This window comes from Diospyros lotus, unplaced genomic scaffold (genome assembly GCF_014633365.1).
Source record: "Diospyros lotus cultivar Yz01 unplaced genomic scaffold, ASM1463336v1 tig00010963_1, whole genome shotgun sequence".
Classification (NCBI taxonomy): domain Eukaryota; kingdom Viridiplantae; phylum Streptophyta; class Magnoliopsida; order Ericales; family Ebenaceae; genus Diospyros; species Diospyros lotus.
This window is the reverse complement of record NW_026267115.1, coordinates 421,536-446,382: the sequence shown is the minus strand read 5'-3', so window position 1 is coordinate 446,382 and position 24,847 is coordinate 421,536. Positions and strand designations below refer to the sequence as shown.

General features: G+C 38.1%; 1 protein-coding gene across 5 annotated transcripts; it reads right to left on the bottom strand.

Annotated features, from left to right (window-relative positions):
• Positions 1 to 483: 483 nt before the first annotated feature.
• Positions 484 to 22,405, bottom strand: LOC127793486 (histidine biosynthesis bifunctional protein hisIE, chloroplastic-like). Of its 5 annotated transcripts, none has more exons than XM_052324231.1 (7): positions 17,835 to 18,294; positions 11,274 to 11,384; positions 9,916 to 10,131; positions 2,333 to 2,578; positions 2,158 to 2,253; positions 1,899 to 2,050; positions 484 to 963 (listed from the first exon to the last, which is right to left on the bottom strand). In XM_052324231.1, exons 3-7 carry the CDS (start codon positions 10,069 to 10,071, stop codon positions 771 to 773), a joined length of 843 nt encoding a protein of 280 aa, XP_052180191.1. In that variant the 5' UTR covers positions 10,072 to 10,131; positions 11,274 to 11,384; positions 17,835 to 18,294; the 3' UTR covers positions 484 to 770. The 5 variants fall into 5 exon arrangements, with proteins under 5 accessions (XP_052180191.1, XP_052180190.1, XP_052180189.1 ...); XM_052324230.1 differs by lacking the exon at positions 17,835 to 18,294 and adding an exon at positions 17,133 to 17,334; XM_052324229.1 differs by lacking the exons at positions 11,274 to 11,384; positions 17,835 to 18,294 and adding exons at positions 10,711 to 10,766; positions 10,871 to 10,910.
• Positions 22,406 to 24,847: the final 2,442 nt, after the last annotated feature.

Below are 24,847 nucleotides of genomic sequence, written 5' to 3'. Positions count from 1 at the left end.
TAGTTATATTTCAGTTGTGTTTACTGCTACCTAAATATTTGTCTAAAAAGGTTGTCTAGCTGTATTAATTTACAACCACCTACCCCTCCTTTGTCAAAGGTGGCTACCGAACTGGAAAAACTTTATTTTCTTGTGTTATAACCCTATGATAGGCTGTATTTATCCTATCTCCAATATCCTATATAAAGTTGTATTGTTGTAGTTTGAACTATTTTTTTATCAATCAAAATTATTACTTGTGTGTTATTAAAATTTAATATTTTTTAAACAGTTAAAGATTGTATCAACTCAACTTTGGTTTGTTTTCCTAGTTGTTTGAATTGTTTCAACTCTAAATCAATTATTTTCTATTTGTTTCACCACATCAATGGCAACTTTTTTAGACAAATGTTTAGATAATTGTAAATGTAAAAAATTCTATAAAATACACCTAAAAACACAACTTAAATACACGCTACAAAACACACCTAAAAACACAACTAGTTATATAGCTGCAATAACAATTGTAAAAATGTTGAAAATGTGACCAAGAGAGATGAGAATGTGAGCAGAATTATTGTTGTCCTACATCACGAGGGGTACGTTTCTGCCTTGTGCCTATATTTTTTGATGAACAAAACCCCATGGAATCACTTTTACGGGTTTGTGCCACAAATAAGATGTCTAATCAGACGATTAATAGTTTTGTAAATTACGAATATATATCATATGCTTACAAAAATGAGACAAATTTGTGACAACTATTTGCTCAATGCTTATTGTTGTGGTGGTTACCGACTTCTCTTCTCCTCAATGCCTGATTGTGAAAATCGATTTCTAAGCACTTGCAAGACCTCCTCTGCTTTAACACCCCTGCGAGACAGCAGAACCATGGCATGATAAAGCACGTCCGCCATTTCCGAGGCTGTCCGCGACGACTCCTCCTCCTCCTCCAGTGTTCGGCACAACTCGCCTGCCTCTTCCCTGCAAATGACAAGAAATTCTAAATTTTTGCAGCCAGGGTGGTTAAACATACGTGTAAACCATGTTCAAAAATAGGTCAAATATATATTTTTGCCCATGTGCTTTGCATATTTTTTTTATTTAAACACAAACTTTTCTCAAACTTTTCGTTATTTCAATTACACTCTTGAACTATTTAAGGTTGAATTAATTTAACTCTTATACTTTGACATTTTTTCATATACACTCAAACTTTTCGTTATTTTAATTATACCCTTAAATTATGCATTTTTGAATCAATTTAACCTCTTTTCAAGAGTAATATTATGTGTAATTAGTGCATCTAACACTTATCCTAATTAAACACTCAACAAAATACACAAATACAAAAGTGTTACATTAAATGTTACTTTAAAATGTCCAAATATCATTTTTCTATAAATCATTTTTTTAAATATGTTTTGCAAACTTATAAATTAAATAAATAATTATATAATACTAATTTTTTCAGATATAATTTAAGAATAAAACATTAAAATACCAATAAAAAATTAGAGAAAATTCAAAAAATATATATTATTTGGATACTTTGAAGTGACATTTAATTTAACACTTCTATATTTGTATATTTTGTTGCGTATCCAATCAATACAAGTGTTAAATACACCAATCACACAGAATATTACTCTTAAAAATGAGTTAAATTGACTCGAAAATGCATAATTCAAATGTGTAATCAAAACAACAAAAAATTCAAATATCTACATAAAAGAAAGAGTCAAAGTAGACGATCAAATTGATTCGAAATTGCATAGTTTAAAAATATAATTGAAATAACGAAAAATTCAAGTGTTTAAATGAAGAAAAAGGGTAAGTATACGAGCAAAAATGTGTATTTAGCGTAAAAATATATGAAGAAGATATAACAGAGTCCAATATCATATCACAGATGTTACCGAATTTTCGAGCACAATAACTTGTCGTCAGTCAACAACCGTTTTGTCCACGACGGTTTCTCATTTTCTTGTCCTGAAAGCTCTGCTTTCCGCTTGGAAATCACAGATTCCAATGAGAACAGAGTTGTCAAAGCCAACCTGCTTTCCTTGGCCTATCATAACCAAACTACTATCAAAATCCAGTAAAGAGACAAACCTGAAAAATAGCTAGACGCGTTCAGGGGGGGTAGTAAAAGATGCTAAGTTATAGAATATGGACCTCCGAATTCTTCAGGAAATCAAAAGCTGAGGTGTAATAACAAGTTTCTGCTCCCGTGTGGCAAGTAGGGCCATCAGGCATCCCAAGATATATTATCTGACAAATGGGTCCAATTAAGGAGTAATCGAGATGGGATATATACATAATGGCGGTTGCGGAAGTCATCAGAACTTACAGAGTCCCGGTCACAATCAAGAAAAATGTCATGAACATTAATGAAATTCTTGGAGGTCTCCCCCTTTGTCCATAATGTTGACCGTGACCTGCTGTAAAATGTTGCTTTACGAGAGAAAATGGTTCTTGCCAGTGCATGCCTATTTGCGAACCCTTGCATTAAGATGGCTCCTGAGTCAATATTTTGAGCTATTGCAACTGCCAAACCTTTGTCATCCCATTTCACGGTGTCTAGCAGATTATCAACCTAGAATAACTTGTTAGACATACTTCCATCATTTGGAATAAGGACAAAGGACAGGATACAAAAGAATGAAAGTGATAAAAGAATGAAAGGCATAAATGCATTAATTTGATTCCAATAATGTATTTAATCAGCCCTCTTTGCAAAGTGGGCAATGCTTGGATATTGAAATACCATAATCCCGCCAAAGCTGTGCAGCACCATTGGAACAAGTACAACAAGAAGAAGATTAACACCATAAATAGGCAAACTCAAACCATAAATTTATTTCCAAGGTAGAAAATACTCACACACAAGTAACAGTCATTGAAACTAATAGAAAATTTTCCTTTTCTGAGAATTAAACAAATAAAATCACTCGTTTAAGCCAAAGTACAATTATTGTTGCTTTTGAATGTCTGATAACAGAACAGGATATATATATTTGTGAACTCCAGATGTAACTCGTGTCATCATTTAAACCAACTTAATCAGCAATTATTGGCACTTCAAGAGATATCCTCGAGATATCCAACTGAGCTCAGTTGTTTTGATCTTTTTTCTCTAGTTGCCAGAGATTCAACAGTTCCCCCAATGTACATGGCAAAGACCCAACACTGACTCATTCAATACCATGAGAGGGAGATTGAATCATGGAAAAAATGATAAATGCCAGCATTTCCACACTGTTTGGTGTAATATGAAAATAGTGCAAAACTAGCCACAAATCATCATGTGACCATCAACCAGAACCTAACATTTTACATATTTTTTAAAAGTGATATAAGAAAACAAATATATATTCTATTAATTCCACAATAATATTATATATACAGCTATATATATATAAAAAAGAAAACATATATATAGCTTAATCCCATATCAAAAGGGATTTTGAGCATCCAATTCAAAATAACACGATACACATTTGTTCAGGTGGTGCTTTCAGAAGGAAATAAACCAGCAACATGAATTGGCCCCAGGGAAAAAGATTCTGTATTCGTGCACATGGTCATAATTCCATCAATACCACAATCCTTCAGCCAAAGTATACAATATATATGAGTCTAGATTACTCAGAATAATTTGTAAATCCAGGCATAGACATCAGTTTAGTGTGAGCAGGATGCATGAAGTCTGGAAACTAATCGATGACATCAATCTAAATATTAGCAAGCAGCAGACTGGCAACATTTTAGTTCAAAAGTCAATTCATGGTTGTCAGATCCTAGATCTAATGGGGGAATTCTCAGCTATTTTAGAAGGGAATTTGGAGGGGAAAGTGAAGGGAAGAGGGTTAGGGAATTTGAGAATTAAGGGGGAAGGATCGAGAGAGAGAGAGAGAGAGAGAGAGAGAGAGAATAGGAGGCGGGAATTCAGTTCACATCAATTCATTCAATGATTTGAAATGGCTGGGTCAGTTCTTTTTATACATCACTGTCACGATAGACAAGAGAAAGTCCTTGAATATGTGTGATACAAGGACGGGCAGAGGGGAGTGGAAGAGAGGGAGAAGGATTAAACTAGGCTAAGAGCAAAAAATTAAAATATCCGTGGCAGGTTCGTGACAACTTTCCCCCCTTGAGACGTTTCTTGTCCTCAAGAAACGCTGAGGAGGCTCGCAACTCTCGAAAATTGTTGCAGTAAGCTTGGAAGATATTCCAAGGTGCTATGGTGAGCGTCCTCCTGCCTCCATTTCACCAAAACTTGAATGAGGGGAATCCCATGGTTATAAATCACTCTTTTGTCCATGATAGCCTCTGGCTCCCTCTGCTCATCCCTCTCCTTCTCCTTAGATGTTGTTGGCAAGGCTGAATTGACTTGTTCGATTCCAGTGGATTTCTTAAGGAGGGATACATGAAAAACTGGGTGTATGTGGGTACCTTCCGGTAGCTAGAGTTTATAGGCCACTTTGCCTATTTTTTTTTTTTTATGGTGAACGGGCCAAAGTACTTAGGGCTTAACTTAGTCACGGGCTGTTGGCTAATGGACTTCAGATGCTGGTATCTTAGCCGTAAGTATACTTGCTCTCCCACTTCAAACTCTCGGTCGCTTCTCTTTCGATCCGCGAATTGCTTCATCCTGTTCCTAGAAGAGGCCAACTCTTGTTTTAGTTGCTGCACCACTTCCCTCCTCTTACAGCTGGAAGCAGCGGGGGTTTAAACCCATACAATGCTTCAAAGGGAGACATCTTTAAGGCTGAGTGATAGATGGAATTATACCACCATTGAGCTAGGGGAAGCCACTTGTGCCAGTGCTTTGGCTGCATGATACACATGCATCTCAAGTATGTTTCTAATACTTGATTCACTCGCTCCGTCTGCCCATCTGTTTGTGGATGGTAGGCTGTTGACATATTGAGCCGAATTCCCATGGACCCCATAAGCTCTTGCCAAAATCGGCTGGTAAAAACCTTGTCACAATTGGATACAATGGTTCCAGGTACTCCATACTGAGAAACCACCCTATCAATGAACAGCCGAGCCACTTCCTTGGCCGTGTAGGGGTGAGCTAACCCAATAAACTGAGCGAATTTGGTAAACCTGTCCACCACCACCATCACACTGTCTTTTCCTTCTGACTTAGGCATCCCTTCGATAAAGTCCATGGCTACGCTAGTCCAAGCTCTGTCTGGTATAGGCAGAGGTTGTAGGAGGCCCGGATGGGCCACATTTTCCAGCTTACACCTTTTGCACGTATCGCACTCTAACACAAACCTTTGGACATCTCTCCTCAAGTTAGGCCAGTGAAATATCTGCTTAATCCTCAAGTAAGTATTCTGAATGCCCACCCACTGGTGACTCATGTAGAGTTTGCAATATTCTATGTTTGAGGTTTCCTCCCTTTCCTACGACAATCCTCCCCCTGTACCTCAACAGCCCTTCTGTGAAGGTGTAACCGTTAGCCCCCCTTGGCGATACCACCACTTCCTCTAACGTCTTCTTCAACTGCTCATCCCCATCATAGCTATCAATTACTTCTTGACACCATGCCGGCACTACCGCAGTAATTGCTGAAGTGCTGCCCTCTTCTTGGCGTCTTGACAGTGCATCAACCACCATATTTTCTTTGCCTCTTCTGTACTGTATAGAGTAATCAAGCCCCATCAGCTTAGCCATCCCCTTTTTCTGCAGTTGAGTGTGTAATCTTTGCTGAAGTAGAAACTTTAGACTCTCATGGTCTGTTTTAATAATGAATCTGCTGCCCTCCAAATAGTGCCTCCATTTCTCCACTGCCATCAGCACTGCTAGGAACTCTTTTTCATAGATACTTAGCCCCAAATGCCTTGTGCTTAGGGCCTGGCTCAGAAATGCTAGCGGTCTACCCCTCTGCAAGAGAACTGCACCAATGCCTACACCACATGCATCCGTTTCCAATGTAAAGGGTTCATTGAAATCAGGTAACCCCAGAATGGGGACTGTCCCCATTGCTTCTTTGAGGTTTTGGAAAGCCTGCTCAGCCTCCTCTCCCCACTTAAAATTCCCCTTCTTCAAAAGTTTTGTTAGTGGCCGACTCAACACCCCATAACATTTTACAAACCTCCTGTAATAACCGGTTAGACCAAGGAATCCCCTTAATGCCTTAAGGGTTGTGGGTTTAGGCCAATTGAGCATAGCTTCTATCTTCTTCGGATCTGTTTTCACCCCTTCACCAGAGATCAGGTGACCCAAATATTCAACTTGGCTTTGGCCGAAAGAACACTTAGATCTTTTGATGAACAGCTGATTGGATTTGAGGACCTCTAGGGTAGTTTTTAGGTGCTTTAAATGCTGGTCAAGAGAGGGACTATACACAAGAATATCATCAAAGAAGACTAGTATAAACTTTCTCAAATATGGTTCAAAAATTTGGTTCATAAGGGATTGAAAAGTGACTGGGGCATTGGTGAGCCCAAAGGGCATCACTAGGAACTCAAAGTGCCCATGATGGGTTCTAAAAGCAGTCTTATGGATGTCTTCAGGCTTCATCTTGATCTAGTGGTATCCAGATCGAAGATCCAACTTAGAGAATATGGTTGCATTGTGTAGCTCGTCTAGGAGATCTTCTATTAGGGGTATTGGGAACTTGTCTTTTATGGTGATGGTGTTTAATTGGCGATAATCCACACAAAAGCGCCAAGTCCCATCTTTTTTTTAACTAAGAGCACTGGTGAGGCGAATGGGCTATGGCTGAGTCTTATGAAGGACTGGTTCAGCATTTCTCTCACCATTTTTTCGATTTCTGATTTTTGGGTTGGTGAATATCTATAGGCCCTGATGTTTATGGATTCTGAATTTGGCTTGAGATGGATGGAGTGGTCCAGGTTGCGGGAAGGGGGTAGGGTGTTAGGCTCGGCAAACAAGTCCCCAAATTCAATAAGCAATTCATCGACAAGATACTGAGAGTGTACCTGGTCAATCCTCCCTTGTGGGCTGCAGGTCACCACACTCGGTTCCCCCACCGTTAGCTGTTCCCATCCTTCGCCCACAGCTATCACTGAGAATAATTGGGCTAGCTTGCTCCAGTTATTTTTGAACGCCTTATGTAGCCTCTTCCCTGTTATCAGCTTGCATGTCCCAGTCTCCCTTCCTCCTTTTAAGGTCATCCTCCTTCCTCCCCTGTCAAAGGAGACTTCCATCTTGTTGAAGTCGAAACTTATGGGGCTCACTCCTTTCATCCAATCCACCCCGAGCACCATGTCACAGCCCCCCAGTTGCAATAGCCTAAGATCAGCTTCAAACACCTCTCCTTGCATCTCCCACTTAAATCCATAGCAAGCTGAACTGCTCAGCATCTTACCCCCGTCCGCTACTGTCACACTAAGGGGCTGGGTATTAGAGAGCTGGCACCTCAGCTTTCTAGCGATTTCCCCATCCAAGAAGCTATGGGTGCTTCCGCTATCTATTAAGACTAGCAAGCCCTTGTCCTTCACTTTCCCTTCCACCTTGATTATCTTGTTGTCGGTCACTCCCTTCAAGGCATGGAGTGATATCTCCCCATTACTCTCATTCTCAGGTTCCTCCTCCTCCTCACTTCTATCTCCTTCCTCTTCTTCCAGTGTTTCTGAGTTTCCCTCCAATAGGAGAAGTTGGCATTTACACTGATGCCCCGAAAAATACTTATCTCCGCACCTGAAGCACAGTCCCGGCTATCGCCGCTGGTCATTGTGCCTCGCACTTGGTTGGGGTATCGTTGGGGGCCTCATTCCAATATTGCCCCCGGTCCACTCGCGGCTAATTCCTCTTCCGCCTTGGTGGGAGGATCTTGCCGCCATAGTTTTAGTTTGTTGCCTCTGCTTCTTCATCAATGCTTCTACTACCATCTCTTGCAACCGGGCACTCTCTACTGCTTGCTCCACCGTCCGAGGTCAGATCATTTTAACCATTGGCCTTAAATCATCACTGAGGCCGCTCAAGAAACTAGACACAAAATATGCTTCGGACAGGTGCGGATCTTGACTACTCATTAGAGACCGCAGCTCCTCAAACCTTTTCAAGTAGGTTTTTAGCTCGCCCATTTGCCTGAGTTTATTAAACTCTTCAATAACGTTGGTCATACTACGTTCTCCAAATCTCTCTCACAGCTTCTCGGTGAACTCCCCCCACATAGGTTGGCCCCTCACGCTAACCCATCCTTGGAACCATGTATCCACCACGTCATCAAAGTAGGCAGTGGCTAAGGCCACTCTCCGTCCCAATGGTATGTCATACCAATTAAATATTCTTTCGCACTTCCGCAACCACCAACGGGGATTGTTACCCTCGAAAACAGGTATCTCCATTCGGGGCACGGGAAAACCGACTTGTTGGCGATGCCCCTGTTCGTCACGTCCCCTATCCAGCATTATTCCTTCCCCCATGTCCTGATCATTCTCCATATCAGGAGTTTCAGGCCTATTTCGTCCCCTCTCATGATGTAAGAGAGGTTCCGTTCTATCATGCGGGGGAAAGTCGGGGGCCAGACTGACTGGGTTTTGTCGTGTAAACATCAGCATTAATTGCTGGAGCTGGTTACCCAGCTCTTCCCTCGTCTGCGCCATCTCTTCGCGCAGTTGAACCAGTGTTCCATCTAGCTTTTGATCGATCAACAAGATTGCCTCGTGGTTGCGAGTGTTTCCCAGTTCGAGCTGGTCTACTCGTCTCTGGACCTCAGCCGTGGACGAGCTAACCTGTTGCAGTTGGGTCTCCATATTTTTCATGTGAGTTCCTTCCGCCATGAGTTAGATACAAGCCTGGCCCGGAATCGAACTCTGATACCAATTTGTCACGATAGACAAGAGAAAGTCCTTGAATCTGTGTGATACAAGGACGGGCAGAGGGGAGTGGAAGAGAGGGAGAAGGATTAGAAAAACGTATGAGGGAGAAGAGTATGAAAAACAGAGAGAATAGTGGAGGAAAATTCTTAATTCATTCATGTCCTCTCTCCATCGATGGAGGAGTTAATATACTCGTTCGGTGGGGAGAATCTCGCCCATGCAAGCGGTTACAGCCGATTATCTCAGATCCCTTTCCTAACCAATTCCTTTGTCTTTTCCTCAAGCCTTACACGTGGCCTGACATCTAACCGAATACTAGCTGTAGCAGAAATATTCTAACGGAATAGGGAATTACAACCAAGCAGAAAATAAACTAGGCTAAGAGCAAAAAATTAAAATATCCGTGGCAGGTTCGTGACAATCACCTCAACAAAAGATTGGCGCCAAAAACAGTTACCAATCTCCGAGTACAACTTGTAATGCTATAGCTAGTACAACACTCCATCAGCTATGCTAATTCCCTTTTATTGTAGAAGCCTTGTAGCCTAAGTACGTGACAACAGTAAACATAAAGCATGGATGTACATGGTTCTTTTACTAGAAACCACACATCACCATGTTCTTTTGGCAGTCATGGTCTCCAAATCTCTATGGTGAGATAATCACATGTATAACCCCTACCAATGTCAGAAACTAGATTTATTGACTATTGCACCCTATTATCAGTAATAGATAACTGCAATTGTGATTGCGTCCTATGAATAAATTCAAATCTATAAATTGCATTTGACATTTACCAATCACACTGTCTATTGATCAAATTAATCAACGCTTGCAATGGATTCCATAGACCAAAATTTTGTCTATTAGAAAACTTAGAATCTCTTATTCTTTGTTTTATTAGTCTACTTATTTCCTACTTATTTTTATTTGATAAGTAAGAGTATACATGAAAAGAAACCACCATAAGGCAGTGAACCCTGTACGGCAAAGAAAAAACTTGACACCATTTATATTCAAAATATCAAAAACTATCGGCATATGCTTCCCAAGAACAGTCAAGTGTATTGATGCATGACAAAAACCTCAAGAAAACAATAATTTTAGTGGAGATATTTAACAGTACCTCAGAAGATGCACTGGAAAGATCCTGATGCAATTCTCGTTTACAAGCAGAAACAAAATTTGGTGCGTTCTTTTTAAGGCTTTTATTAAGGCTCCTAGAAGACAGGCAGTAGCCCCCCCAGTAAACATCGACAGTTTGAAGGGAGTTGGAATACATAACAGCAGCAGAAGTAACAGCAACAACACAGCTGGAAGCCTTTGATAGTTGATCCCGGTCCTGAGAAGAAACAAGTCATTCTGTAACTGCTGATTTAGCAGACTTCATTTTTTGCAATAAAAATAGGCTTGAACAGGCAGGGCTGGCCTGGATGGGCAGGTTGAAAACAGGTAGTGAGTTAGCATGATCAACCCATTTCTGCCCCCTTTAGACTAGACTAGCTTGGCATGGGCGGATCAGCTGCAGGTCAAGTTTAGACCTATCCAACACATAAGGTTTTTATTTATTTATTTATTTATTTGGGGGAGTTGTTGATCTGCTGTATGAAAGAAACAAAGAAAAGAGGCAACAATGTCCAAATAGAATTAGATACATAATTTCAGATAATAATGTCTTGTTGTGCAGTGTGGTAATCCAGAAATCCTCAAACGCTACTAATTGAACAAGTCATCTATCAACATAATTAACTAACAGAATAACCTGATTTCTTTCACTGAAATAACAGCATAACCTTGTTTCTCTTATTTATATATAGGGAAGACCTTGTAGCAGAGGGAAAATTTTCTTGGAGACAAAATTTCTTTAGTTTTATGGTGTAGGAATTCGACACATTCTTGGATGTAATAAAGCCATGCCAACCTTCTTCTTCCTGATATATGGGCAGCAAGTTGACAAGCTACTGTGGGTCCACCAAACTGGAGTCACATATGAAGATTCAGTTAGTCCATTTGAGAAGTATTTGTTTGGTTCAGCATAACAGCACCATTCAAAAAACATCAAAGTATGACATGGCCTCAACCTTGTTCACTTTGTTGGTTGTGCATTTGTTAAGTAAAGAAACATCTTTTATCTTCTGTAGTCCATAAGCTAAGTTTCCAAAAATTTCAATGTGCTTGAACATAACTGAACTGGGTCATTTCCAAACTCTCAGCGCAAAGAACATAGGTCAACTCACAATACAAAAAGGGAAAAACTATTTAACATTTACAGTCTTGCTAAAAATAAAGAATCAAACTGACAGTACTATCACTCACGTAAATCCAAATAGAACAAGCTAGATTTTAATTCAAGCACTAAGAAACCCACCCAATAAATCCTAATAGACATTGCATGAGATAATCAGGAATACCAGCACAGTTTGGAAAGAATCACACAGAACAGCTTCAAAGCAAGCTTATAAATGGAGCATTAAGCAAAATTACCCCAATTGAGATGCAGTTACTGTGCCCTTCCAGCAGCCAAGCCTTCAGAGGCAATTGAACAGCATAGAAAGCAAGATCAATTCTTGAATTGCAAATGAATGTGCTGTACAGCTGATTCACCAAAGACAAAAAGACAGCAAACTTGAAGGAAGAAGAAAGATAAAGCAAGAAGGAAGCAGAGAAGGCAATTGCCGTCAGAAGCTGCAAGAAACAATTGATGAGAAGGTTGAAGACGATAGCAAAAAATGAGAAACAAGCCACACATCTGATCCTCTGTAGATTTGGTGGCCTAAGCCTGTCGTACAAGAGATATACAAGCAGGGGTGTGACATTGTGATATCCAATGTTAGGTCGGTAGTTTACCATAGGGCCTGCCAAGAATGGAAACAGGACAGGCAAGCCATCTCCACCCCTGACCCCCCACCCCATCCCTGCCCCATACCCTGGTGGGCCTATAAATTGACCCCCAACCCCACCCCTGATGGGGATGGGTCAGGTATCTCAGTTTCTCCGGAAAAATAGATTGAAATGTTTTTCTATTAATTTTTGACAGTAATGAAACAAGAGAAAAATTGAATACATTGTACTCATAGTTGTCAAAGACGCAAGGTGCACTGGGGTGCAAATTAGTGCTTGTGGCCTAGGCGCGAGGTGAAGTGCAAGCCTTAGGCATGTGAGGCGGACATTTATTCAAAATGCTTATAAAATACTTATACACTATTCTTTTCGATATGTATAAAGAGGTAGATGTAAACTCATAAAATCATAAATGACAACTGACCAACCCTATAATAACAACTAATATTATTGCAAAAAAAATAATTAGTTTCTTCTAACTACAAAAGATATTAGAGGAAATAAAAAATTATAACAGAACACATTGCAAAAAAACATTACAGGAAAACAAATCATTTCTTCTAAATTCTTTTGCAAATAGAGGAAAGAAAAAAAAATTACAACAGAACACACAGCACAAAAGTTACAGAAGAACAATTAGTTTTTTCTAGATTGCAACAGATAGTAGAAGAAAGAAAAAAAATTAAGAGTAGAACACACATAGAAATACAATTACAGCATAGAACTAGTTTTTTGTAAATTGCAAAAAAAATTAGAAGAAAGAAACAAAAATAAAGCAGAACATAGGCATGAGTAGTTCTAGCGAGTGAACATCACTGCCAAAGGATCCAGCCGAGTGAAAGATTCGGCAAACCTCTGGCTTACACCACTAGGTTTGCCTCTCACCAACATACAAGAATATGCAATCAAATCAACAAGAAATAAGATCTAAGATGACAAATGGACAAGAAATTGAGTTTTAATGCGCTTGTATATACAAGGAATTATCATGAACGTAGGGTTCATAACAGGCTGAAATTGGCATTCGGAGGGATCCGAGAGGCTTAGGATTAAGAACAGAAAGTTTAGAGGGATATTTGGACAGAAATGGGGGAAGGATGTAAAGAGAAATGAGGGAGAGGATTAGAGAGAAAATGAGAGGGAGAATTGTAAAAAATTGTAAAGAGAGAATCAGATTTTCATTAATCAATTCAAGAATGCTCATCTCCTCTTACAATAGGCTTTTTTATAGGTATAGCTAGCTCTTTAACTAATTTCTAAAAGCACCCATGTGCTCCTAACAAATAACCAAATATCTCCTAACAAACTAATATAAGCCTATTACAATATTACCCCTTTATTATATCCCTATCACAATATTACCCTTCTAATCCTCCTAGGGACATGACAATTTCCCCGCCTTGAAACATGTATTGTCCCCAAGACATGCCAAACCTTCACAGCTTCCATTATGCCCCCCTCGCCACCCCTTTTTTTTTTCTTTTCTTCCACAGCTTAGATGGAGAAATTTTGAAGATATCCTTCACTGCCAATGGAATGATCCTAGGTGACTTTTGCTCTCCATGCATGGTATGAGTCTTCCCGCTGGTAGTAACCCCATAAGCAAACTATGTACCATTAATTCCTTGAATGGCACCACTTACAACCTACTGGGCTGCAACATCAATTCCAGTCTTCAATCCTCCCTTCAACCAAGGTGACAAAAATTCTAATCAGCTAGCTGTAGCAACAACAAACAAAGCAGCAGCGGCATTGTTCTTTCCGGCCAAACTCTCAACAACAACATGGTGACACCATTTAGGATCGGCGAGACTTCCCCGCCTTATCCTCAGCTAAGGAATCCTCAGCATTATCCAAAACCATAGGCAATGGAACCTTATCATTAGGGACTCCACCACCCATTCCCTTTCTTATAGAATTCTGATCTTGGACACCCTCCAATCCTTCAATCCCTACACTAGTCAACAGAGGTAACGAATTGGCCTTGGCTTCCTTGGTCACTTCATCAAATGCTACCCCATTTTCCTCTTGCAACCTTTCAATAGGTGCATCTTGTGGTCTTATTTTTTCTTCAAACTTCTCAAGCACTGCTGCATAATTCATCCCCAATTCCAGCAATTCCTTGTGGCCTTTTGTCATTCCTGTCATGTGATTGATTGTTGTCCTAGCCACCGAATTGTTACAGCTTCCCTTTAGATAATGATTTTCACCACTAAAATTACTCTCAATATCGCAGCCATCCTTCTAGTCACTGTTGCCTCCATCAAAATGCTTCTTTTTCTACCCAAAGTCTAAAGTAGGCAGTGAATCGGTTGTTCGTAATCTTGTCTCCTTCATCTACTCCACTCCAAGGAATTCCTCCTTGTTAAAACTTCTGTGATAATCATCAAAGTATTCCACCGGAAAGTTGTAATGATACTTCTTAATAAGTATCATCGCAAACTCTTGCAGCTTCTCACAAAACATACGGCCAAATTCCTCACACTCTTCATGAATCCCATTGCTTGTTCATTTGTCGCTGTTGCTACCAACTGAAAATGCAGCCTTCTTTGGCTGCCATTGAGGCTCCATTCCAGCTGAGAATGAAGCATTCTTTTGCTGCAATTTAGGGCTGATATGCTCCATGTATGTACTGCTCCCAATGGCCTCACGATCAGGTCGTCCCCCTAAAAATGCAACACCCTTCTGCTGCGACTGAGACTCCAATGTCCTCGTGCTTGCACTTCAGCCCCTAGCAAACTTCTCACAAGTAGGACAACTCGAAGGCCAATAAACAGGAGCTTTGTACATCCTAAATCCCTCACTTCTCTTCAATATGTACCTCTCAACAGTCACCCTGAAGCTAATCCAAAAGTGGCAGATTGCAGTCACTGTTCTGCTTCGGAATCAGTCCTATTTTAGGGCCGGAATAAATTGCACGTTACAACAACTTGATCGGCCTTTAAGAGTCACCTAAGGCTACCGCATATCCTGCCTTGCTTGCTGCAATAATACCTAATACTTGCGGAATCACTGGCCTGCAACGCCTTCTAAGTCACAATCGCTTGGCCTCGAACCCGCTTCAACTTATGGCCAGTGATGAATCAAGCTTACTTCCCTTGGTTATGCTCTAAGTTGGCTCTCCAGAATGGTTGGAATCTCCTTTCGATCAAGGAGGAAAGCACGTTGTGACACCCCGATCGCTTCACCAGCACGGGTCAAAAGGCAACCCAAACCGTAGCACACACAGTGCCTTCCGGTCAAAGCGGCAACACCCACAAAACTCCAATCCGAATTCCAATTAAAACCGCCACACCTCAGCCGCACCTATAGGAAGCTTATCGGTTTGGGTCGGAATGGTCTTCCGATCTAATCGCAACTTTCTGGGTCATCCACTTCACCTCCGATGGACTCACGCTTGCCTCAACAGTTGCACTTCAGTGGTCATGGACCACCCTCCCTTTGTTGCCTTCCAGCTGAACCAAGAATCACCTTAAGGATCAAATCTATCACCCTCCAGAATCACTGTCGAGGACCACCGTCAACCTAAAAATCACCGTCAACTCTTCATTGCCTCCCGAGGTCGAGGATCACCGACTCAGCAACCCAGACCCAGTCACTCCAAAATCACGGTCAAAGTTGCCTAGGTCAGTTTCACCTTCACCCGCCTTCCTCAGTCGGTCTCCTCCTGCACTCAATCAATTGATGCTTCCGATCGAGTTGGGCGTTCAATTCATTCACCTGGAATTCTGTCTTAGGCTGATGACCACCTGAGTTCCAACCAATCGCTAGGAATCACTACACCCAACCGCTATCAACTATCGTTCGAAATCCGCTTCACTGTGGATCAGCAAGCGAGGTTTGCACCCAAGTCGATTAATGTGTTCAGAGTGGCAAAACCGATTGAAGAAGGTGCACAGCTTGATCGATCAAGGAAGGCGATTGTGATGCAACCAGTGAAATTCTCCGAAATTGAGAATCAATGGCTGCGATTTCTTCAAAATTCACCTACAACAGCTTCGAGGATGGGAAGGCCTTGCTTGTTTGGGAGTTCCAATCAATTGGAATCAAATCCACAGCCAATGATTGACTGCTCTGATACCATTTGTCATGAACATAGGGTTCATAACGGGTTGAAATTGGCATTCGAAGGGATCTGAGAGGCTTAGGATTAAGAACAGAAAGTTTAGAGGGATATTAGGACAGAAATGGGGGAAGGATGTAGAGAGAAATGAGGGAGAGGATTAGAGAGAAAATGAGAAGGAGAATTGTAGAGAGAGAATCAAATTTTCATTAATCAATTCAAGCATGCTCATCTCCTCTTACAATAGGCTTTTTTATAGGTATAGCTAGCTCCTTAACTAATTTCTAAAAGCACTCATGTGCTCCTAACAAACAACCAAATATCTCCTAACAAATTAATATAAGCCTATTACAATATTACCCCTTTATTATATCCCTATCACAATATTATCCTTCTAATCCTCCTAGGGACATGACAGGAATGTGCCTCGTGAGCCTTGAGCCTCACACCTTCCATGAGGCATGTGCCTAGGCAGCCCTCAAGCATGGCTCAGGGCCTCAGTGGTGATGAGGCACGCGGAGCTGTTTGACAACTATGATTGTACTTAACCTGAAAAAAAAAAAAGGATTATACATTATGCTTGCCACAAGAACAGCAAGAATTTTTTCTTACTCAATTACTCCCTCTTACCTATGACTCATCGTCAATAATTCAACAAATAAAAGGACTACAAATTCAAAATGACAATTACATTCTCCAGCCAAATTCAAAATAACAATACAAAACATAAGGAACAAGCAAGCATTCATGTTCTACATCCAACATATTTACACAACAATATTTAGATACTCCATAAATAATTGCTTACAACAAAAAAGGGAATGGTCAAAGATAGTACAACATTGACCTTTCAAAATCAAACCATGAAGTCAAAATTACTTTAGAAAATTGCAAAAGATTAAAACATAGGCACTAAAACCAGAGGCAATTTCATAATGGCAGCGCAACAAAGTTCGTCCCGTTTAGACGTTATATAGGCAATTTCACAAACAATTGCAATGCCAAAACAAAACATGTCAAAAACAGAAATCAAAACTAGTCAAATGGTTTCCAGAAGTCCGGCAATGCTGAACTCAACTCACCACCCTTAACAGATGGCGATAAGCAATAAACTACTAATGAAAAATAAATGGCAAAAGACAGAAGATCTTTAAGGAATCCAACAAAATGGCAGTAACCCCGTGCGGCACCCGCGCGACCTTTTTCAACACAACGAGTAAGCCTTACACAAAACAAGAATTAGTCCTCTCACAACGCACCACACCCACGCACCCCGGCAGACCGAGTTTTTTTAGTCTGCATCAGAAAGAAGAGCGGCACCACAACCAGCCACGGATCTCAACCTCAACAACCGTATAATCACACTGAATTTTACCATTAATTTCAACCTCCAATCGAACAAGATAGAAATCATAGAAGCTCGTATAGGAACAGCATACCAGATTATAAATGGAGAGGTGCGTAGGGGCGGATCCAGGAATTTAGGTTGGGGGGGGCTGAAATTTAAAAAGTTAATGTAATAAAATTTTTATGTAACCAAAAAATCAGTACAATAAATTTTCACTAAACTTGTGCTCGAGGAAATTTTGAAACAAAAAATTCATTAAACTTGTGCTAGATTGATTTTTCTCACTATGACTTGAAGTAGTTTCACTAGTGTGATGATCTCTCTTTTTGAAAAAAGATAACAATGTTTTTCCTTTTTTTGCAAAAAGTTGTTGATTCATCCTAAATTCTAAGATACACAAATAAAAAATAGCACAATTCAATAATCGAACAATTAAAATATTTAACTCAAAATTTGAGGCAAATGCAAGGCCAATACAACAACTGTATTTCTAGAGTTTAAACAAGAGAAGGCAAAAGTATGGTCGATTCAAATATTCAATAACAGATTCACAATAACAAATTCCAGGCTTCCAGCCACGCCAATTCCTAAGTTCCTAACTAAATGCAGTAGTCAAATAGGCAAGCAGACACAAAATTAGCAGAAAATCACTTAAAATTGCTGAAAAAATGCTGCGATTTCAACAACAAATCAAGCATAAACAAGGAAAAAAAACATGCGCGAAAAATAGAAAAACTATCTAGAATTAGCCGTCAATCGAGAGAATCAAAGAACTGAAAGAGAGAAAACATACCTGGGATCGAATGAAGCAAATCTGGAAGTTGGGGGGTGGGGTAAAACGAAGACCTGAATCAGAGGGCAGCGAGCAAGAGGGCGAAGCCGACTGGCCGAGCGAGAGCAAGAGAGAGGCAGTCAGGCAGAGAGCGAGGGCGAGAGTCAGAGAGCGAGGGCGAGAGGCAGCGAGAGGGGCCGAGGCCGAGGCCGAGCGAGAGCAAGAGAGGCAGAGAGCGAGGGCGAGAGGCAGCGAGGGCGAGAGAGGCAGAGAGCGAGGGCGAGCGAGAGCAAGAGGGCCCAGGCCGAGCCCTAGCGAGAGCAAGAGGGAGGCAGAGATCGAGAGCAAGCACGAGCGGACGAGCAAGAGAAGAGGAGGCAGAGAGCGAGAGGCAGCGAGGGTGAGCAGCGAGCGAGAGCGAGGTCGAGAGAGGAGAAGGGTTTACAGACAAGTGGGCTCGGCTGGGAAAAATTATGGTGGGCTGGGCTGAGGTTGGGTGGGTTAATATTAAATAATCAAAAAATTTACTCTAACAATTTAATTTTTATTATGGGTTGCCGTGGAATTCAACCCAAAATAACTCACACATAAATCCACCCGTCGGGTTGGCAGTCCAAAGTGTCGGTCGGCGCCGGCAGAGACTGCAATGAGAAGAAAATGGTGAGATTTGAAGGCGAAACTTGAAGAGTGAAACAGCACCCTAAAAGTCGGTTACATTTATTTTTAAAATAAACCCTATGATTATTTAATACAAATAAGAATATGGATTTAAATAAGATTTAATTAAATTTTTACTTTGCTTTTAATTTATAAATTTAAAAATTAAATCACAAAATAATATTAAAATACAAATTAAATATAATCATTAAATTACAATACATATATGATGAATATAAGTTAATCAAAGGAAAAAGTTAATCCACAAATTGGGCCACAACTAGATATGACCTTATAATAAAATTAATTAGTAGATGTATCATTAACTCATAATATTATATTATTAATAGTGTGAAGACATATTGTTAAACTCGAAAATAACTATTATGCAATGTTTCACTTTAATCACTGACAAAAGGAGCATAAATTAAATTAGTAGATATATCATTAATTTATTATGTTATGTTATTAATAGAATTATTAGAATAAAAATTATAATTTATTTATAACAATACGATATCTAAGTTACCATCATTAAGTGTAAGCAATTATGAGGCTCTTTGGCTTTCCCTTATTTTTTTCTAGTTTATAAATTTTTCTATTTATAAGTTGTATAAAGTTTAAAAGTTGGGTAACCTCCAAGTTGATAATATATTTAAATAAATATGCTTTAAATTGTCATTTATATAGTTATGCGTTTGATTTGAAAAAGTATATAAATTATAAGAATTTAAAAAAAAAAACTAAAATAGACGTGTTACTGAATAATATAAATAAAAATTATAAAAATATTAATTTTTAATTAAAAATTTATAAATTAATATCTAATTAATAAAATTATTACAATTACATATTGATAAATTATATATAATTATTAAAAATATATTAATACAATATGTATGTTAAATATATATATATGCATACAAATAAAGCAGTTCGATGACGGAGAAAGCAGCGAACGATAGAGGCATGGGTGGCAGAAGACAGCGACGGACACAGAGGAGAAGGCGATATGGGCCAGAAACAACAGTTGATGGGGACTGATTTGGAGGCAGTGGTCGAATGCAACAGAGGAATTGGAGACGATAATGGTCGAAGTTGGAGGAAGGCAATAATGACGATAGATGAGTTGGAATGAGGCAATAACAGGAAAGCTGCAGGGATAAAGGGATAAAAGAGATGGGTTGAGGTTGGAAATTAGGAAGTTACTTGATGGCAAATTAGTCATTTGTTTTATTAACGAAATAAGCTATCAAGGATTTATTTGAAAAACTGTGATAACTTATTGAATAAACTACTAAAATAACTTACAAGTTCAGTAGGATTGAAGCTCCTAAATGTTTATGAGTTGTTTGGCTTATCCTTTTTTTAAATAGCTTTTAAATTGTATAAAACTTAAAAGTTGAGTATCATTTAAATTGATAACATGTTTAAATAAATATGCTTTTAAACTATTAATTAATAGTTATGTGTTTTTGTTTGAAAGAGCTAATAAACTATCAAAACTTGATAAAAATACAAAAATATACATGTTATTGAATTATGTAATAAAATCCATAAGAATACTAAATTTTAATAAGAATGTTAAATGTATTAATTTAGTATACATTAAAAAATATATATGTTATATATACATATATATATAATGAACAAATGAGGCGACGACGGCGACAATGGCAATGGAGAAAAAATGTAGCGAAAGAGAAGATGGAGGTGGTAGCGATAGGCTGGAGGCAATGAGCTTGTTGATCTCTTGACACACAATGGCCACTTAAAAATGAGGTGAATTGAGCAATTAAAAATTTATTCAAGTGAATTATTTCCTTTTAAAAACTCTTGAATTTTTTATATACAAAGAAAAGACTTATTATAAATATATATGTTGTTTGGTGTGATAGCAATATAAATATGTAAATAATAATAAAAACACAAGAATACATAGTGGTTTGGTGTCTCCAACACCTACTCCACTCTCTCAAGGTTAACCCGACACTTGAGGTTCTACTAAAACCACAACACTAGGTTTCCACACAAGATCACCTAGCAAACTTATACACCTCGAAATTTTCTCTTTAGTTCTTCCCAAAAATTAATACAACACAAAAATGCATCTAGATTACGTGGGCTCTAGGATGCCACTCACAATCCACAAATTAATACAAATAAATCCTATATCCGAACAACTTTGGACTAATGTGGAATTAAACACAATGATGTACAAGGTAAAATAAAAATTAATCAAGTTACCACAAATGAAGAGTATATATTTTCCCTTACATTGGGCTCCAAATGGATTAAACTTTAAGTTTGAGCCTTGGATTGTTTTACTTGAGTGTTTGGGTGTGCTTTAGGAAGATAGGAAATAATAGAGCATTGGCCTTCTCCAGATTTCTCCTATTGATATTTATAATGGAGCTTCCAATGGATCTTTAAACGGTTGACCTCAAATAATTTCTTCTCGGGTCACGGAGAAAACCATTTTGATTCCAAGGTCGGACCGACCTCGAACGACTGCAGAGCCACCATTTAAGCAAAGTCGAAGTCAGCTCAACCAACCGTCTCAGCCACACTTTAAATCCAACTCTCCAAAACTAGCGCATGCAACAAAAATTGCCCAAGTTCATTTTTTCTCTAGCTTGAACGCTCGCTACTCGAGCCTTTAACCTGGGGAAGGGGGTGTGTGGATCGTCTAGGCCCAATCTCAGTCCAATCTTGGCCTTCTCCTTGGGCCCAACCTCAACCCAGCGCTAGCCTGTTGCGACATCATTGCAACCTTTTCTGGGTATTCGCGCGGTCGCCTCAGATCCCATCTTGATTAACGGTGGATCCCATCCACATTAATAAGGGTCTTATCACCACCATCTGGGAACCTCCACCGACGTTGGATAGTCAGTCTCATCACCTGCAAACGCACAACTTATGCATACAAGAGGACGTCTCCTCCTCCTATATCAGCCATCTCTTCTCAGAGCCAATATATGTTCTGACCTCTAGCCTACTGATACACTGTCATTTATTCACTTTCTTACTCACTTTAGCGTCGGAGTGCTTGTAGGTGCCAGCCGCCCGGACGAACTTGTCGCCGGAGCCCTTGCGCCCTATCGTTGAGACCTCGCCTTCGATCATCCTCTTTTGGTTAGGAAGGAGCACCCCCACTTGAATTCAATAAAAATATCTAAAAAATCAAAATTAATAAGAATATAGAATTTTGGTTTTAGAACAAATTTAGGATTTGACGATTTTAGCACTTCCAAAATACATACTTTTCATTTATTGAAAAATTCATTAAAAATAATTTTAACAATAATGAATATTAGCTATCAAAATACCAAGAGATAATTTTCTAAAAGAAAATATTTTCTTATATATGTTCCCTTATAATGCACTAATTTTTCACTTAGAACAAATAATATTTATTTGTTCATTTTAATACACAAAATACTATAGTACTTAAAATAAGTTTTCCACCATAAGACATATCAAAATTTCATTATGGGATTTAAATATATCAAAAATAGTTTTACTAAAATTATATTTTGTTAAGTATCAAAATACACAATAGGTTGATTTGAGCAATTTGGCTCAACAAAGCTAAGGTTACGAACGATGGCGATGGAGGATGACGACGGACAATGGCAATGGCGTAAGCGACGAAGATGGGTTTGGCTGGAGGCGGTGGGCGAATATGGATTTGGCAATCACGGCAACAAATAAGGCATAAGGATGAAGAAGGGTGTTTGGTTGAAAATATGTGTTTTTTTTTTTTTTTTATAACCTAGGTTTCAAGCTTCGCTCGAATAGTCATGGGGACGAGCAACCTTTCCTCTCAGTTCACCTGTCCGGTAAACTCAGATGCGGTTGCAGCCTATACACACGTAGAGTAGGATATTCAGTTCACACTTCCACATGAAGCAAATACCACCACAGATATTTGATCCCGGATGTTCTTTATGAAACTCCATATGCTTTACCACTGAGCCATATCTATGGAGGCTAAAAATATGTATTTTATTTGAGGGTAAATCAGACATTTCCTTGGTTAATACAAAAAGCTCGTAAAAGCTTATTTAGAAAAATTGGGCAGCTTTTCTCAAATGCTGTTGGAAGATCTTATAAGTTATAGAACGTTTAAATTCTTAAATATTGCAAAATGCATAAAAAAAAAAGTTGTATAGCCTATAAGCTAATTCAATAACTCATAAGCGGTCAAACCAGTAAGCCAAACACCTTCTTAATAAATGCGTAGCAAAATAAATTATGTAACTTATAAACTAAGGTAATGTTTGTTAACCAATATATCGACCAAAAAAATTAGGATATAAACAACATATTGAACAAAAATGTTTTTTATTATATTTATTAAATTTATATGAACATAAGTGATGTGACTTCTTATTTTAAATTTTTCAGATAAATTTATCTCTCCCCCATTTCGGATAAATTATATTGGACTTTACAGATAAATTATTTTAATATAGTTTTATCTTACTCATTTTAATAAACGCTACCTAATAGGTAACTTATAAATTGTCAAATCGATAAGCCAAACGCCTTCTATGTTTGCCACATTTTTCTTGGCTACCATTGACTGGTATATGATATTCCACGTGTTAATATTGGATAAAGAAAGAAAAATTACAATATCTTTGATTTTTTAAGTATTTTTGTAGGTAAATGATGTTAAATTCTAAGATGGGTATATATATGATTTGATGTAAATAAAAACCCCAAATGTAAATATTATATTTGGGGTGAGGTTAGAGATGGTATTTTTAGTTTTGAATCCAAACTCGAGTTTTATGTATATATTATATGTATTATTTTGTAGGTAATCATTTATATCTTAACTCATAAAAAAGTTATTAAATTTATAAATAATCAAAATACTTTTCACAACATTAGACGGTTCAAGTTGTTTATATTTAATCATATATTTGGATAAAACTTTGGATGGGTTTGAGATTGATGTAGAGTTGATTCTTGATACGAGAGATCGAATAAATAATTTGATGATTGAATTCCTAACAAAAATCTCCCAATCTCGAGAAAATAATATTATAATTAATTTTTGCTCTTCAATCGAGTTTAAGTTTAGGGTTAGAGATGAGTTTGACGGCCTAAGTTTGGATTTAATAACGACACTCTTCACCTTGACCCGCCTTGTCACCATCTTTAACCATTATTAATATATATTTTTTAAAAATAATATAAAATTAGGTCTCAAAATTGTAGCCATGTCTCATAAGAAATAAAAAAATTGTGGACATGGTGGTGCCAAGGCTAAGTCAACTTAGGTAAGATTAGTATAATAATTTATTTCACTAATTTTGAAATATAATTATTAGTTTGACACGTACCGTAACAATAATATTATCAAAATGATATAATACTAACAATCTTGTAAATATAAATCATACTAGTAAATTTAGTATCATTATAATCATACATCACGCCCTTTATTTTCATCTAACAAAAAAAGTCAACTTATTTTTGACATAGGTTAATACACGAAAGCTGCATATATAAAGTTAATTATAAAAACTCAATCCAACAACAGTATTCTCAATCTAACTAATTAATAAATTGTTGAGAAAATTGGGTTATTTTTTTTAAATTCAATTTTATCATAAATAATATCGTATAGATAAACAGTACTCATATAGATAAATAATACATGAACAATTATACAAAAAATTACATTAGAAAGGTTACAAGCGTCCCACTTAAAACTCAAACTCTTAAAGACAATTTTTTCTTAAATATACACTTAATAGCATAATATATTACTAATGTTACTACAAATATACTCTATAAAAAAATATTAAATATAACAACAAATAGAATACTAGAATATAATGAGTTTTGGGATGAATTTTATTTACGTCCTCGCACACTATTAAAACATTTCATTAATTTTTAAAGAAAAAGATATAAATGAGAGAAGGAGAAGAATATAATTTTGGGATGAATTTTTACAAAGAGGGAATGGCATATTTAATAGCGAAAAGAAAGTATTTATTAGGTTCCAAAAGGTGAAATCCCTCATCTTAAGGGCTCATTCAACTCAACTTCAAGATTTATGCAGAGAGGGTTAATCATTAGGATAATCGTTCTTGTGTGGTTCTCGATGTTCGTGCCATCGATTACGTCAGGAAAAATAAATCGTAGGTTAAACTTTTGATTTTTTCGCAAGATGATGGTCAAACTCATAATTCATCAAATTGACATCGATATATTACTCATCTGACCATCCAACTTATATTCTTGAAAGCAAAATCCTTGATATTCTTCCTCCTACTGATGTGGGATTGGAGAGAGCCACAAATCAACACAGATCCCAGAAGATTGTGTCAGTGACAAAATTTATGGACATTTTA